This window comes from Lipophrys pholis (assembly GCF_963383615.2).
Source record: "Lipophrys pholis genome assembly, chromosome: 7".
NCBI lineage: Eukaryota > Metazoa > Chordata > Actinopteri > Blenniiformes > Blenniidae > Lipophrys > Lipophrys pholis.
In genome coordinates, this window is record NC_137638.1 from 20,287,280 (window position 1) to 20,304,075 (window position 16,796).

At 45.1% G+C, this 16,796-nt stretch overlaps 1 protein-coding gene across 5 annotated transcripts in view; it reads right to left on the reverse strand.

The window, feature by feature from the left end:
- Positions 1–1,107: 1,107 nt before the first annotated feature.
- mef2cb (myocyte enhancer factor 2cb) overlaps positions 1,108–16,796 on the reverse strand; it is a 68,696-nt gene continuing 53,007 nt past the window's right edge. For 2 of the 5 annotated variants that reach the window (XM_080467022.1, XM_080467023.1), the window contains 7 exons: positions 12,591–12,734; positions 9,876–10,053; positions 9,003–9,050; positions 4,322–4,494; positions 2,692–2,821; positions 2,171–2,306; positions 1,108–1,905 (listed from right to left, as the gene is read on the reverse strand). In XM_080467022.1, the coding sequence (XP_080323148.1) occupies positions 1,560–1,905; positions 2,171–2,306; positions 2,692–2,821; positions 4,322–4,494; positions 9,003–9,050; positions 9,876–10,053; positions 12,591–12,734 (1,155 nt within the window). In that variant the 3' untranslated portion in view covers positions 1,108–1,559. Of the gene's footprint in view, positions 1,906–2,170; positions 2,307–2,691; positions 2,822–4,321; positions 4,495–9,002; positions 9,051–9,875; positions 10,057–12,236; positions 12,375–12,590; positions 12,735–16,796 lie in introns of all 5 variants that reach the window. The other 3 variants (XM_080467021.1, XM_080467020.1, XM_080467024.1) reach the window with 3 other exon arrangements.

Consider the following 16,796-nt stretch of genomic DNA (forward strand, 5'->3'; position numbering starts at 1 on the left):
ATATATATTTATATATTAGAAAGCTATACACAAGCATGTTAATTTCACAGATTTTTTTTTTTTTTAAAGATTCTTAATATTACCATTATTATATATAATTAGAAATACACGTTTAAAAACAAACCTCTACAAAGATAAAACAGTTCAGCAAAGCATTGAATCTCAGTCTGTTTTTCATGGCTTAGGACTCCGAAGTCCTCTCATTTCCCCCCTCGGGGTGAACTATCCATCTCTTATTAGCAAAGCTATCAAAAAACACATTCTGGCTTATAGAAACTACAAAAAGCCACAAAAATGCTTTGCATTGTATTCCTTTCATATGAAAATAGAAGCAAGTGTATCGTACAATTGTTTTTTTTTCTTTTTTCTTTTTTCTTCTTGTTTATCAATACTGAAGAGTTAATACTAGATCCAGAGTTTTCTCGATTACGCCAACGTAGCTCTCCGATCAAAAGGGGGGGGTGTGGTCCTCGCTCCGTTCTTTACGGGGAGCGCTAAAATCATCGAGGGGTCCACACGTCTAGCATTGGGTTTGCCTGTTTACCTGTACAATCCTTCAAATGTTGCATAATAGCTTTTTCATTTAGTGAGTAAATAAATCTTGTAATGTCTGGCAACTTTTCGACCCCTTCCCCCCCCCCCCCCCCCCCCGCCCTCCCCGACCCCCACCCCCCTACCCCCCACACCCCTCCCCCGTTTGCCCACTATTTACATAAATACGTTGAACCTGCAACATGACATCATCTAATGTTAACACACATTTTTGCGAGGGAGAACTGCAGAGAAGGTATATAGCAATGAAACCGATACTGTACACGTGTATTGTTTGTCCAACTCAAGTGCTCAGGGTCTTTTCCACTGGACACACTCATTCTTACGTTGTTGTTTCTTTGTTTTTTTGGTGTGTTTTTGTTTGTTTGTTTGTTTTTTATAACTTTCTTTTCCTTGTGTCTCGTCACTGATATATCACTGAGTCAAATTTTAAGTACATTTCATGAAAGAGAGTACCTGACTATTTTTTTTTGTTTTGTTTTGTTGATATGCATATATGTACACATACACAGGTGTAAAGATATATGCATACGTGATTTTTTTTTTTTTTTTTTTATCCACACACAATACAATTTATGCATAGTTCCCCAACAAAAATTGCCCCGGATCCCGTCCTAACCAACGCCCCACCCACCCGAACCCCTAATACAACACCCAACGGGTTTATATAATGTCAATATGTATAACACACACACACGCACACACACACACACACACACACACACCCACACACACACTCAGCAAAATAAAATAAGAAAATTAAAAAAAAAAAAAAAGGGAAAAGAAATTACAAACAGATTTGTGAAAAGGGCATCCCTTTTCTTTCCTTTGACGGTAAGGAGATAAAAGTAGGGAGGCCATGGAGCTGGGTGGTGAGTGACTCGTGATGTCGAGTGAGAGGAGAAGGAAGGGGGGGGGGGGGGGGGCTGAATTCGGGGGCATCGAAATGCTGCATTGTCGGGGGCTCAGGGCAACTTGAGAGACCGCCGAGGAGGGGGGCCGAGCCATCATGTGGCCCATCCCTCCGACAGGCGCACCCGCTTGATGGAGGGGCTCTCGCGCTCGTCCAGGGCGGGCCGGGCCAGTCCCAGAGGTGAGTGGAACTCATTTCTGTGCTCATCCCGATCGCTGCCCTCATGGGAGCTGCTACAACTGCTCAGGCTGTCAACAGGGGAGCGTCCCGAGTCCTGGCGGGACGAGGGATTCTGGGGAGGTGGCACCCCACCGTAGCCCCCCGGTGTGCTGCTGGTGCGATCTCTAGGAGGAGAAACAGGTTCGGACTTGATGTGCAGGCTTTGAGCAGAGGGCAGGGAGAGATTTGAACCCTGACATAAGTGAGAGCTAGAGCAATTTCTGTTGGAAGGAAAGGGAAACGCAAGGGGTTACAGAGTTACAGAGCAAGAAACAAAGTGATTTATCTCTATATTTTTAAGTCTATCACAAACACACATGCAAACACTCCTAAGACCAGTGAGGCCACGTCGGTGTTGGACCTTGCAGGTGCAAATCAAGAGCAGTAGAAGGTGCTTCAGGTCTCAGTGTGTAATAAATCCCCCCCGCTGATCACTCCTGTGTTACATCATGCATATTCCAACCCCACCCGGGTGAGTCCACTCACCCTAGCTGTCCCAGGGCTGAATGCTGCATGTTCTGAAGGTGTTGCTGTTGCCACCCACTCATTGAGCCGAGATGTAGGGAGCTGCCGCTGTTGAAGCCAGACAAGGAGGACAGGTCTGCGCTATTCAGGGAATACTCTGTGGACAAAACACGCGGAGGAAGGGAAGAGGAGGGAGTAGATTAAGAGTTGTTCAAAGAGGTTCAAACTAGATTGTGAAAGACAAGGCTGCACGCCGCCAACAAGAACGTATTCCACAGTTAGAGGGTGGAACAATAACACCCTCTGCTGTTATATTGGTTGTATAACAAGACAAAAAAAATAAAATAAATAAAAGCAGAACACCTGCAACTGCATGAAATAAAACCGTACAACCATTGGCTTAGACATTTGGATTTGATCGAGAAAATGAAAACGATATCGCAATAATCAAGGCACACCAAGTGGTGACACAGAATGAGCCACAGAGAACGGAACAGACTCAATGTGTAAAGGTCGCATGGGCGCCACACTGCGATACGTACCGGTACCATAAGAAGTAGAGATGGCAGATGGGTAGCCGCCCATGCCTTGTCCTGGTAAAGTGGGAGTTGCTACTGATACCACAGGGGTGGCCAATGACTGAGCAGACTGGGAGTTGTTTATTCTCTGGTTCTGTGACAGAGGAAGGGAGGAGATCAAGAGAAAACAAAAGATGGGAGAGGTTTGAGGAACATGAAATTAACTCCCAGACAAAACAAACACACGTACAAAAAAAAAATAAAAAATAAAATTGCAATAAAGTAAAGTCCCCCCATCCTCCTCCTTTTTCTTCTTTTCATTTCTTTCTTTCACCCAACAGATGCTGGGAGAATGAATGTGATGCCAACTTCTGGGGAAATTAATCACTTGACATGCGGCACGGCTGAACCCTGCCAACCCTATCATTTACCACCCTTTTTCCGAGGGCCCGCTGTCGCTATAGTAACACCATGGGTTTCCACAGCAACGCAGGGTAGCAAAGGCAAAAGAACGGCACTTTACTGGCAGAGGGGTGGTTTGTCAGGAAATAATGAAGGTTTGATGTAAAATGAAAGTGTACTCCCTTTGGCTGCCCTTCATTTGCCAAAGTCTGACAAACCAAAGCTGCGAGCTGCACGTGTGCAACACAAGATCCTAAATGCAGGTGAAAAAGACTGGAGTGGAAATGGGAGGAGTAAGATACAGAAGGGCTGTGCGAGGAAGAAGAAGAAGAAGAAGAAAAAAAAAAAAAAAAGAGGCCAGGCTGTTTTTACCCAAACACACCACAGGATGGCACTATGTGCCCTCACTAAACGTCCCATGAGGTGACATTCATGCCTTCAGCAGAGTCAGCAACAATAAAGGTGAAACTAACTGTGGAGTCAGGAACACGCTTCTGAAAAATAAATAAATAAATAAATAAATAAATAAACAAACCATCCTGCAGGAATAAAACCCCGGAGTGAAAACTTGCTTTGAATAAGAAGGTTTATGGTCTGTGTGACTGTTTTAGCTAGTTTCGGGTCAAAAAAAGCCAAAAGTTTCAGAGTCTTAAGACCCTTGGGTTTTGATTTTACTTCTACAATTGAGTGTCAGTCTGACTTACCAATAGCAGATCAACATCCTCTGACTGACGGCATTGAAAGGGGAGGGCAATAAATTACAATTAGAGAGTGTGAGTGAGCAAGTAGTGGCTCCGCATACATCTCAGGGAGGAAGCTGCCTTAGGAAACAAAGCTAATGTGGAGGACGCTAAACATCTATTTAAACTACACTAATTCATTGCTCTTTAATTTGAAGAGATGAGATACCAGGGCGCGAGAGTATAAGTGCCAAAATACACACACAGACACAGCAGGGGAGACGTATCTCACAGTAAATCAGTCTTGGGCCAGAAGAGTATTTTAACCAAAGATGGTGTTTTTTTATTTAACGCTGGTAAAGCTCATTGCAGAACAACCAAAATGTCCGTCACAGACATAAAGTCCTGACCCCAAGCCTGATATGAAGAGATGAAAGAAGCAGACGACAGCATATACAACTCACAGACCCGATTACTGAGGTGAGATCGCAATGCTACAGCGAAAGTGGGCAAGGAAAGGGGGAACAGCGGCACAGGATTTGGGATACAAAAAAAAAAAAAAAAAGACTCACAATGGATGGCATGTTGTTCTTGGCCCCGGGAGGTATGAGCACACGTAGGTCAGGTTTGCGGTTGTTCATGCCTAAGTTCATGGGTGGGGGTGATTTCGCCTGCATGTTCTTGTTCATGCCACCTGGAGAGACCAGCAGACCGGGCGAGTTACGGTGGTTTCCATATCCATTTCCTAGGAGAGCGAGGGGAGAGGGAGAGAAAGATTAAACAGGCCCACATACTTTCCGGTTGAAACAAAGACACAGATTTGTGTTATTAGAGCTTTTTCAAAAGTTTAATGAACGCTGAAGCTCCCGCTGTCCATGATGCTGTAGTCTAATTAAGAACTACAGGAATCCATTTTCACCTTGTGCTCCTTTTCAGGGTTTCTGTCTCCTCTTTACTTCCTGTAGGCAGGGATTTTATTATCGCGCCAGTTCGAGGAGACTTATAAACGCTGCTTCAAGGAAAGGGGAGCGCAGTCAAACAGACTGTGGTCTTTTAACCTTTTCCCGATCGCCCTCATTTGTTTGGGAGTCAAGCGATTAAAGCATCCACACCAGAGGACCCCACTACCTCTGTCACTGTCAATAAAGGCTACATGTACCCTGCAACAGCCAGTGGAGCTTGTAAAAACATCTAATTACTGGTAGCAAGACCACAGACGGATCATTGGGCCATCTCAGCGAAACATGGCCCTGTGGTTCTCCCAGACAAAGACCCTCCCTCTGTGTTGTCACTTGATCTGCAATTGCCCAGCGTAGAGGGCCAAAAGCAGCACCCATTTCTCCACAAGAAACCCAGTGGGGGTGAAATTCTAGTGACATCATTGAAAGAAAAAAAAAAGAAAGAAAAAAACTGAAAGTGGAGCTTTCTTGCAAGCAACATAGTCTTTGTTTCTAACCCAATCCCGCAGGCTGTTTTTCCCCTTACTTCTCCTTCCTTCTTCCAGGGAGGAGAACACAGGGCACAGTGTGGACCTTCCCACTTGAAAGACGGGCAGGAATTATACGTTAGACATAAATGAATTTCCTAATCATATACTCCGGGGGAAAATGAGTTGCAGATGTCTTCCTGGGCAATTTCCCTTGCTGATCTTTGTTTAATTTGAGAGCGAGGGTTTTGTTGTTTGGAAATGAAAAGTCTCAAAAGCTCAATTTGAACAATCTGAAGAGTAAACTACCGCGAGCGGTGAAAAAAAAAAGAAAAAGAGGCCCTCTGATGGAAAAGAGAGAAAAGCTGTGTGCGCCACTATTGGTGTGTGTGTGTGTGTATGTGTGTGTGTTTGTGTCTCGTCTTCACGTGTGATGTGTGAGCGAGTATAAGCTGATGTCAACACAGACTTTTGAGTGTCATTTTATGCTTTGTGGTATACAATTTTGCGTGTTCGCGAATCTGCCCGCCACCCGTTTTCCGTCACGTGAGCAAAGTAAGACTTGAGATTCTGTGAAACCAGCCATACGACTGCTGAGGCACGAGCCGCGCGTATGGACGCACATGTGTGTTTTGTATTGGACCCTCTTCGATTCAATGTCAATCCCACATTAGCAAAAGAGGCAGCTGCCTCTTCAGTTTTCCCGCTCGCTCATTCTCATCGTTGGCCCTTTGTGAGATGGAGTGGGTGCATGTGGAGATAGTTGAATGAGACTACACACACACACATGCACACGCGCACACGCGCACACACACACACACACACACACACACACACACACACACACACACACACACACACACACACACACACACACACACACACACACACACACACACACACACACACACACACACACACACACACACACACGCACACTTTAGTAAATAACCCAGCAGGAAGTGCGCCAGTGTTTCTGTACAGATGAATAAAAAAGACACTGAGCTACAGAGAGACATTAATACACACTTTGGTCAAGATAACACTGACTGCATCTCGGTGACGATTAATCAGACATCTGTGTATTGCCACCCCGTGGAGATGGCTGCGGTCCAGTCAATTATATGCTAGACGACTATAATGATGAGTGGCACGGGCCAGTCCTTAAGCACTTCAAAAGTAAAATCACAAGCCAATTAGGCTAATGAAGCAAGAACTGTGAGTCAATTTTTTATTTTTATTTTTTCAATCTGAGATCACTCTGATTTTAGGATGTTGCATTCAATAGAGACCCACTGGCTCTAACTCGCTATCTTCTGAAGACGCGATACCGGTCCTCCTCGAATGCTCCTTTGCACATTCGAGCTTGCAGTCTGGCGTCGACTGTTTAGAGGAAGTACCAGAATTAGGTCTTTTTTTGCGACCATGAAAAAGTCACACTGAGTGAACAACATCTGATCTGAGATTCAGATAAAGAGTGTATTGCTATTCCTGAAGCAAGAGAAGGTGAGGGGATGGGGGTTGGTCAGTTTCAGGTCAGAGATGAGAGATTGTGATCTGGTTAATTATAAATGCCACGGTTCGTGAGGACGCTTCAAGATACATGTGTTTGGCAAGAACCCCCACCCACACACACACACACACACACAGAAAGGAGAGGTGTGGTTTTACATTTTACGGTTACTGAACAAATTTCTGATGTCCTGTTGTGGTCTAACAGGCGCGCTCCGTTCTATTCCCCATACGCAGACACACACACTCTTCCGTTGCGGTTTCGCCAAATGTACAATTCAACCCCGAATCCTCCAACTGAATTAAAGGTGTCACGCTCACTACTTGCGCAGCTGATCTGAGGTGTTGCTAAAACTGAGTTTGTGGGATCGGGTGAAGCTGACTTGTTGTTCATGAATATTCGGGCGCATTTGCACTGACATGTCTCTGTGATTTTGACCAGAATGGTTCTAAAGATGTACCTTACATATCACACGTTTAAAAGAGTAATTGGCGAAGGTGAGAAAAGACAGGAGGCTCTTGCGATTCCTTGTATTGCTTTGGTGACAGGATTGCTGATCGGCGTATAGATGACGGGCATTTAATAGCACAAATGGAGGCGGAAAGGTTTTCACATACGGATGCCTTGATAGCGCCCATATACAGCGCTTTCCCTTTCATTTTTTTACATGCTTTCGATTTCCTCACCTCATACTCTCTTCTATCCAGCACAGGGATTGACAGATCGAACATACAGTGTACATAAATGAGCAAACATACACATGTACACTTTTTCCACAGTATTTCCATAGAAAGGACATGATGAGTCAGCCTTTCTGCAACGTGTCCTATTTACAGTGGACGAGAATCGCCCGAGGACTTTCGTGGTTTTAGGTGGGGTGTTTGCGCTGTATATATCTATATATATAAAATTGACATTTCAGTGAAATTTAAAAGCCAAATCTGAAGGATTACTACCAGATATGATGGAAGTTTATGTTTATGCTTCAAGAGTTTTTTATCATTTGCGGCATGTGGCGCAAAAGAAGCGCCGCTCTTATGTCCGTGTCTAAAACATTTACAGACACATGCACAAGGGTCCTCTTATATTACTCAAGCTGTGCGACTTAAGGCACATACACTGGGCTGACAGCTATTTGTGCAATGTGCTTATCAAGACGGTATGAAAAAGGGACATGATGGCGTTCTGCGGTGCCACAGTGGCAGGGCCACCTCGCTCTGATGCTGGAGGAACATCATTAAAATGGCCGACCAAGTTCGCAGAACACTTCCATCTGTGTTCAGCCACTGTTTCTTCTTTGCGCACATGCTTCCACCATTAGTGGATATTCATCACTGAGGTTCCCCCCCACCCACCCCACCCCACCCCCCGCAACACGATCTTTTTTTTCCCCCCCAGTTGAGATTTAAGAGAGCGTTGAATGGAATCTTTCAGCTCCCACATGACTCTCTCTCCACGTTGTGTTTTTCGCCGCTGCTGAGCGACGCGCAGCTCTCACAGAGCGCCTCTGTTCCTTCAGCATCGTGACACAAAGGCTACATTTGAAGCACGCACGGCCAAACGCCGTCAATGGAACACACGCCACAACAAATGGTCCTGTTGTGCGTGCGTATGTATTTGTGTGCGCGATCACTGACCAGACAGAGAAACCAGGCACTGACCCCTTGTGACGGTGCCTCAGGGGCCAGACAAGGTTGCCCAGCTGTGCCCCATTGACGCCCCTCCCTAATTCTCAATTTTTACACTCTGCACTGTATGCCGAGGCTGTAAAATTTAACCCTTTAAAAAGAGAGTTGATTTGCCATAAACTTGGTCCTGACATGTCCTCGGGGGGGTGGGGGGGCAAACCCACAGACAAACAAGAGTTGTCACATAAGTATGGCTTCACGTGATTCTCAAAAAGCAGTTAGTCCACTCTCCACGGGATCGTTATGGATTGAAAAGCAACTCTTAACCTCGATTCAATTCAGTTGCAGGCGAATATCTGCAAGGTGATACAGATAAAATTCTGCCTTCTCTGCTCCGGCAACCCGCTGCTTCAGTATATAATGTGATTTTATTTCAGTTTCCCCTCACTTGTTCTACCATTTTATAGCTCAACACAGGCAGGATGTGTCACAGACCAGGCACTGAGCAAACATTCCCAGATGAACTCTACGACCACTAACTTCAGCACATCATGAACAAAATCTCCACTCGGGTTTGGGTTAGTGTTAGTCATGCATTTTATAGCCCCAAGTGGGTGAGTGGGTGCCATGTACAATGTGTATGTGTTAGCAGACATCTGCGTGTGAGAAGATGAGGCCATTCTTACCAGCACTGGTGCCTGCGCCAGTGGTGAGGTCAGCACCCATGAGGCCACCTGTAAGATGAAACAGAGAGCAGAGCAAAAGAGAGAAAACCATTAGATGATAGACACCCACATAATGTCCCCCGTGCCTCCCGTCTCCTACTCAATTTAAGCACAATGCGCTATGTGTGTGCCAGTACATCATATGCGCACTGATACTAGAGGCAACACTGCTTCCCACTCGAACCTTAACAAGCTGGACACTCCGAGTGGACACATTAAGCTGCAGTCCAAGACAAATGACACATTATTATTTTTAAGGCATGTGAGGTGGAGGAGTGGGAGGGCCCAGAACGTGTGCGGTTTGGTGTGGATGCTGCGAGCGCCAAAACTCATATTTAGTTTGTGCTGGCGTTTCTAGCATCCAGTCGTAATGACAGGGTGAGGGTGTGGGCAGTAGCCTTCAGACCAGAGGGACAAAAAAAGGACTTTGGACAACAATAACAAACCAACAGGCCCAATTTGCTTATGTCACCAGCAACTCTGTGCCTATACATAGCGCCAGACATCCTATGAGTAGAACATCGTACTAAATCAGTGAGACTGCGGTCTGGGATTTGAATAAGCATTAAATCATCAACTGACTTTAAACAAAATCCCGAGCCGACAACTTATGAATATATGCCCAAGAGGAACCATTTTCTTGAATCACTACAGAATGAATTGCATCGCCTTGAGGTGGAATAATGCGGGCAGCCGTCAGGAAATAAATCACACATTTGATGCGTGTGTCTAATAGCATGACAGGCAGGTACAGGCGCAGTTGAGAAGATCGGCAGATGGGCTAACAGCATGTACATGGGCACATGAGTGCATGTGAGGCACTACCTGCATTACCTGCACTGGGGGGTCTGTGAGTAACTCCAGGAGACATGCTGTTTCTCTGTAGGCCGTGGTGTGCCAGGGGCAGCAGATTGTGGTTGCCTAGGGACCCACCGGGATGGCTGTAAATGAGATTGTTCTGGTTGCTAACGGGAATGGACACAGGCATGTCATAGTTGGATGGGGGCACAGCCTGCTGAGAGAGAGAGAGAGAGAGAGAGAGAGAGAGAGAGAGAGAGAGAGATTGGGAGGGAAAAAGAGACAAAGGTAGGGCTGTGATTAGAATTTAAAAAAACAATACATGAAGAAAGTACACTTTTGAGGAAGGAACAAATTCAGAGGGGAAAAAAGATGGATAGCTCAGGAATGATTGTACTCCGGTCAGTGTATTTATATTGCTAAAAAACATTCCTTATTTATTGCAATTCAAAAATCACGAGGCTACGGTTCAATGGGAATGAAGCCAGTGGTGTTCAAAGAGGCCTTCAGATAATTCAGACTGTCTTCACCTTGCTAAAAAGCTGGCAGTATTTCTTGTAAAACTAGCTTCAGGACAGAAAAACTGAGTGCAATTAGGAATAATTTATTTTAGTGTCACAAGGAGCTAATGCTAAGTGTTTTAAGTGGTAGACGCCGATCAGTCAGCAGTCTCATCAGGAACATGAGTAGAGGTATCTTGACAGCCCCAGGCATCTAGTTTGTCATGTTTATTGTGTCACTTGGCAGAAGGGCTTAACCTTGGGAGCGCCCTGGAAGCGGTTGATCCTGCAAGTTAGCTTTAGGAAGTATAAAATAGGGCCTTAAATTACTGCCATGTGTCTCGGAGCCACAGAGAGAGTGCATCAGGGAGATCATCAGCCTGACTCGCGTAGAAGTGGGGATATATTCTTTAGCACTGCTTTGGCTACTTCATTTTCTTCCCTCCTTTTTGCTCATGTGCTTTTTGCAAGCCAAATATTATTTCACTGTACGATGATGATTATTGCAACAAAGTTTCATTGTGGGCCTCAGCACGCTTGATTTTTACTGCAACTTTACACAGGAGTAGACAGGCCAAAACCCACGGATGCTTTCTTTTATAACCACTGAGGGGTTACTTCTGGTTCTATGTCATTCATTTACCCACTCCATAATTTCTTCCATTTTAGACTTCTTGCCAGAGTTGTTATCGTTAATGATTCTCTGTTAATGTTCGTAGCGAATGGGGAAGCCAGCTCTATACGTGTGCAGGGTTGCGTGTGCACACACCCCACTGTGGGGTGTAAATGTTCATCTGCGCGCTGTCCCTGAACTGGTGCCATCCTTCCTGTTTTCATTCATCTTCCTCCTCTGCCTCTCCCCGCGCTCCCCTCAACAGTCCCCAGCAATCCAGAGGCCCAGTGCTTGGCAGCCACCCTGACCACACTCTGAACTGCCACTTGTTGTGTGCAGTCACCCACCCACAACCCCCTCAAACACCCAGCTCCACCCCCATCCCCACCCTTCTCTGATCCCAAACCCAACCGACCCCAGCAGCTCACCAGCCCCAGCCTTTATTTCTAACCACATCTCCTGCTGCTCCACATGGCTCAGACTCTAGTGTTCTTCTCTGAATTATCTACCGTGGAATTATCCCTGTCTGTGTATGGCCGGAGCACTAACCGTTTCAATATGGTGCGCTCTGAATGAGGAGCAGGCTCAGTTTACATAGAAAGAAGCCCCTATTTTGTGGTTTTTGGCTGCTGGATATAGATTAAGTTCGTCTGTAATAATTAACGCTGCACAATATGAATCCACCCGTTGACATGTATTAATATACCCACCCACTAACAGAGATAGGCAAATAGAGATGACATTAAACTATCTCAGCAAGGTGGTGAGATGACTGTGTATTGTGAATTGGGGAAACACTCTCAACAGTTTGTGGACGTCTGCTGCTGTTTCATTGGCTCGATCTCTGTCCCCGCTGTATGCGGGTGACTGCACGCTGCGTTTCGGTCCAGGAAAAGGAAAAGCACATGCAGACCACACCTCCCCTGAGAGGCAGGCAAGGCATTATGGGTAGCATGGGTTCAAGGTGGGAACCGAGCGAGGTTAAAACTTGTCTTATGAGAAAGTCTGCCAGTGAAATAGCAGAGCGAGCCTGCTCGTTATGGTTACGGTAATTCCAAATTAGAGGACTGTACCTCATCTGTAAGCAAGCAAAATCAAAGGACTGTAATTTCTTAACTCTAAATACACTGTATAATGTCACTCTGGTGGGACTCTCACTCTCACTTTGTGTAATTAGTTCAGTGCCAAACAATGGTGGTTAGCCGGGTTAGCTAAACAGTTGCTTGCCAGTCAGCATTTTGTTAGCCTGCTGTGGATGCAACGTAGTTTCAACCCAGTACTTACAGGTATCTTATGTGTTTTAATCATGTGATCAAACTCCTCGTTAATCTGTTTGTATTTCTCCTCAGTGCGTGGGGTGAGGATGAGAGAGGACTCGAGCTCCGGGCTCTCGCCACCTTTGTTCTCCTTCTTGTTCAATGCCTGCCAGGTCCCACAATCACAGAGAAGGGTGGTGGGAGACACACACACACACACACACACACACATGAAGGGACGTACGGATGGGTGGTGGGAACAGGTGACAATAACAAGGAGACGAGAATGAAGTGACAGGAGGCGTGGGGAGGGGGGGAGAACAGGGGAAAGAGAGGAAAGAAAGGTGAGAGGAAGGCTCTGGGTTCAATGAAAAGTACTTACACACAGTCTCTGTCTGCTGATCATCAGATCAATGTCCTCGTTTATTTTTCTGTACTTGTCCTCAGACTCAGGGCTGTGGCCAACCGAGTCATCTGCGTCGGGGTCTGGGCTGTCACAGCCGTTTAGGCCCTTCTTTCTCAATGTCTGCAAATAGAGCATTTGTACAACATAGTTGAAGGGCTTGAGGGAACAGCAACCCAGGTGAACAGCTTGGAAGGACAAATGGTGATGAAATTTGGATGAACGTGAAAGAAAAGACAAGTTTCAAAAACAATTTAAAGACACAGTGGAGTCATATCTTCAATTAAAAGAAAAACCCAAAACATCTTTCTTTTTTATGTGTTTGACAGAAAAAGTTCTCCAGTTCAATCTTGAAGTTTGTCAATGAATCACATTGACACGCACAAAGTTGGGCTTATACCAGGATAGAGTGACTGTTTTGTCAGTAAGAGAACATGCAGCTAAACACTGCGAACAAATGGTACACATGGATTAATCACGTCCAGTGACAAGACATAAGAAATGATCACGATCCAAATGAGAAAATCATGGGACCTTAAAACCCCGAAATTACACAGTGAAATGGAACAGTTGTAAAAGTGAAAGACATTTTATAACCATAATCACCAGTACGCCATGAAATAAAATTAAAATATAGCAGGGGCGCACAAGTTCATGACTGTGGTATATGCACTATTAAATGTGGCAGTTTCTGTTTTGGCCACCTGATGGCCACCTGCCCCCATTAGAGTGGCCAGAAAACAGCAGACAGGCAGAAAACCACACTCTCCACTGGCTCACCACTCCCTCCAACGGGAGGAGAGACACAGACAAAGAGAAGTGAAGGAGGGGGGGGGAAGAAAGAGTGAGGGAGAATCGCCTCTGTCCCTTTTTTTTTTAAGTTATTGTTGACAACCTTAACAACAGGGATAAGTTTCAGAGCACATTACTGAGTGTGATAGCACGAGGGTATGTTTGCTTGAGCAAGCAGGCGTGCGACGAATAGGTGCGGTGTTCATTTGCCTCGTAAAGTGAGAGACAAAGACAGAGCGGGAGACAAGAAAAGTACAGTAGCTGACAGTTAGAGATCTCATCAAAGACACCCCCTCCTCCTCCTCGCCACCCCCACACACCACCCCCCTCCTCCTTCCCTCTCTCCTCCTGGCTTTAATAAAGGGAGATTAGTCTACAGGAGGAATATCACGGGCCTGCTCCTGTCTGTGCAGTCGTCGCTTCACACTGCGCTCTCCTACTTTCATCTGAAGCTCCATATCAGACAGACGTAATTAAATTTACTTTAGCACACCCTGTATTTGATGCTGATCAAGAGTGGGTGCGTGCACGTACGCCGGTGTGTGTGTCTGTCAGTGTGTGTGTGTGTGTGTGTGTGTGTCCGCTTGTGCAAGCGTGTGCATGTGTGTGTGTGTGGGAGGGGGAAGAGGGGAATGAGTATGTTTGTGTGTGCATGTGTGGGTGTGTGAGAGTAGGTGTTAGAGTCAAGAAAAAAGAAAGAGAGACTGAGCAGGAGAAAGAAAGAAGATAGATGCTAAGATAAGTTAATCTCAGTGAACTTCTTCCTCTCATTTGTTTGTCTCTGTCAGTACTCACTCACACAGGAGATATGAGTGCTAGCTACTCAATCACATCCAGCAGCAGAAATGACAGGGAGCGATCTGCCTGCTTAGAAAACAAATAAAAATCCAGTCATCTCTCATGTCAGCACAACAAAGGCCTGTTTTGAGTGTGGTTTTAGTGAACTTACAGGGCTTCTTTTGTGCGTGTGATAACTGTTTGATTCCTGAGGCGTCTCGTGGCGAAGCAGCTACTGTAAGTGTGTCAACATTTGCTGGCTCTCCTTTTCTCTCTCTGAATCCTCACTTGGCCCCTAGAGTGGAAATCTGGAATTCTGAATTTGAAAGCATCTCTCATATCTTTGACAGTCTTCAGGAAATCACACCAAACAAATCAACCAAGGCGATGCAGGGGATCTGACTTGCAACAGACCTACAGTGATTCAGGCACTCTTGCTCTATCTGAGGAGGATGAGTCAAAAGAACAAAGGGGTTGCAGAGGTTTAGGCATGTTGTCTTTTTTGGCAAAGGCGTGAGATGTAAAACTTTTGCTATTTCTTTTGTGTAGTTTCATTCTGGCCTTGGCGATGCATCATATCGAACTGACAAGAGCTGAACCGCTGGCCTTTCTCTTTTCACATGAGAATGCAGGCAGGGGAAGAAGAAGAAAAAAAAAAGAAAGAAAAAGAAACACAACAACTTTTCTTCCTACTTGCAGAGATTTCCACCTACTGCCACCAGCACAAAGTGCATGAGAGATTCACTTCCATTCTAGGAAGGGAGAACAGCAGTGGCGCATTACTGGTAGAGGAGCAAGAGGGCTGGGCTAAAGGTGACACCCATATGGGGTAACTGAGCTGGTGGTCTGTCAGGGGGTTGGGCAATAGTTGCTTTGGGCATTGATGGGGTGCAAGGCAGCCAGGGCAAGAGTGTTATATGACTATGAAGCATGTGGCACAGGCTTAGCTTTCCAGCAGGGCTCAGCATATTTAGAGTGCAGCACAAGGATGCTATGCCACTTATCCCTGTTATGCCCACCTGTTTAAAGACATCACACCTGTTGCCAAGAGCTGACACAGGACCCAACATCCAATCAGATCTGTTGGAGCACACATATAGCCCTAGATGGGCTTCTCTGTCTTGTGCTTTCCACTTCACTGCCCTACCTCCATCTTATGTATCTTACCGTAGTTTAATAGTCCGTTTCTTGATCTGCCCTTTAAATGTATGTATTTCATAGCTTTCTCTAAGCACTGAATCAATTTCTCATCATTTTAAAAGCACACCCGGGGCATACACTTCTACATAACTGGAGGAATACTGATCATTTGAATAAGAGCCCCTATTCTGATATTACTTCAGGACATATAGGAGTATAGATAGGAAAACCTAACTTGACAGGAGTCTCTGGGGAAATACAACAATGGGATCGGAATCAAAGAAAAAAGATGCACATAAATATTGGCTAAATTCTCCTGTAAATAATACATTGATTTGATCAAAGGCTGATGATCAAAAATTCGAATTATAAAGTAATTTAAAAATATTTATAATATACATTTTAGTTTATCAATGTGAGTAGCTGTTCTTATTCTTTTCTCACTTCATTATGATCTTAATAAAAAATAAAGTTCTGCACTTTCAAAATGAATTAATACATTTCTCCTTATTTTTTATGTAAAATGTTTATTTAGGGCATTGATACTCCTTGTTGTATACAGGTGAAAGTGTTTTTGTTTTTTGTTTTTTTTACATTGAGTACTCTTTTTAATGGACCTTCGCTGTATTGGTGCAGCATTTTTTTTGTACGTAGAAATATTTAGGATGTTGTTACTTTCTGCATCGTACTTCTATTCTATGGATACATTTGTGTGTCTTTACTAAACCCACTAACGAACCTAAACAATAGAAAACCAATCAGACCAGAGCACTGCTAGGAGTGAAACACCATTTTAAAAGAGGGAAAGACTGAAAGAAAGGTTGGGAGACAGAAATTCAAACCTCCAAAGGCACAAACTGCCAGAGAGTCGGGCTGCTGTAGAGAGACACTACAGGGAGAAGAAGGAGGAAAGTATGACGAGGAAGAAAGAAGCAAAAAAAAAAAAAAAAAAAAAGAAGCAAAAAAGCTGTGTCTTCTTGCTTGGCTCTGTGTCTCTGTGTCCCCTTTGGAGGCTTGCTCCTAATTAAACTCCTTCTTCATGATGCTCCCTCATGACTCGACTCGCAGGGCCTGAGTGAAGCAGGCACAGCATAGACAAGGTGTCCTACATACTTGAGACACCCGTCTCATTGGTACCCGCAAGTGCTGCACCCTCAGCTAAGCTGTCCTAGACTGGGCCGGTCTAAGGAACTACAGAATTAAGGAAACTTTGGTAAAGTAACCTGGGCTTGAAGTAATCAGAGACCGGCATTAGTTACGAAGAACAGTGATTCACATTGTCCTGTGTTTTCACTGCAGGCGTGAATCTAGCCTTTTATTCTTTTCATAGTTTGGGGTGTTGGTGAAAACTTCATGTAGCTCTTGAGAAAAACAGTGGAGGGCATTTGGGTGTGAATTCTGGGTGGCCCCAGGGGGTCTGCTAGGGACAGCTGACGCCTGCCCAGAGCTCCCGCCATACCAGGACCCGTCTGCTCG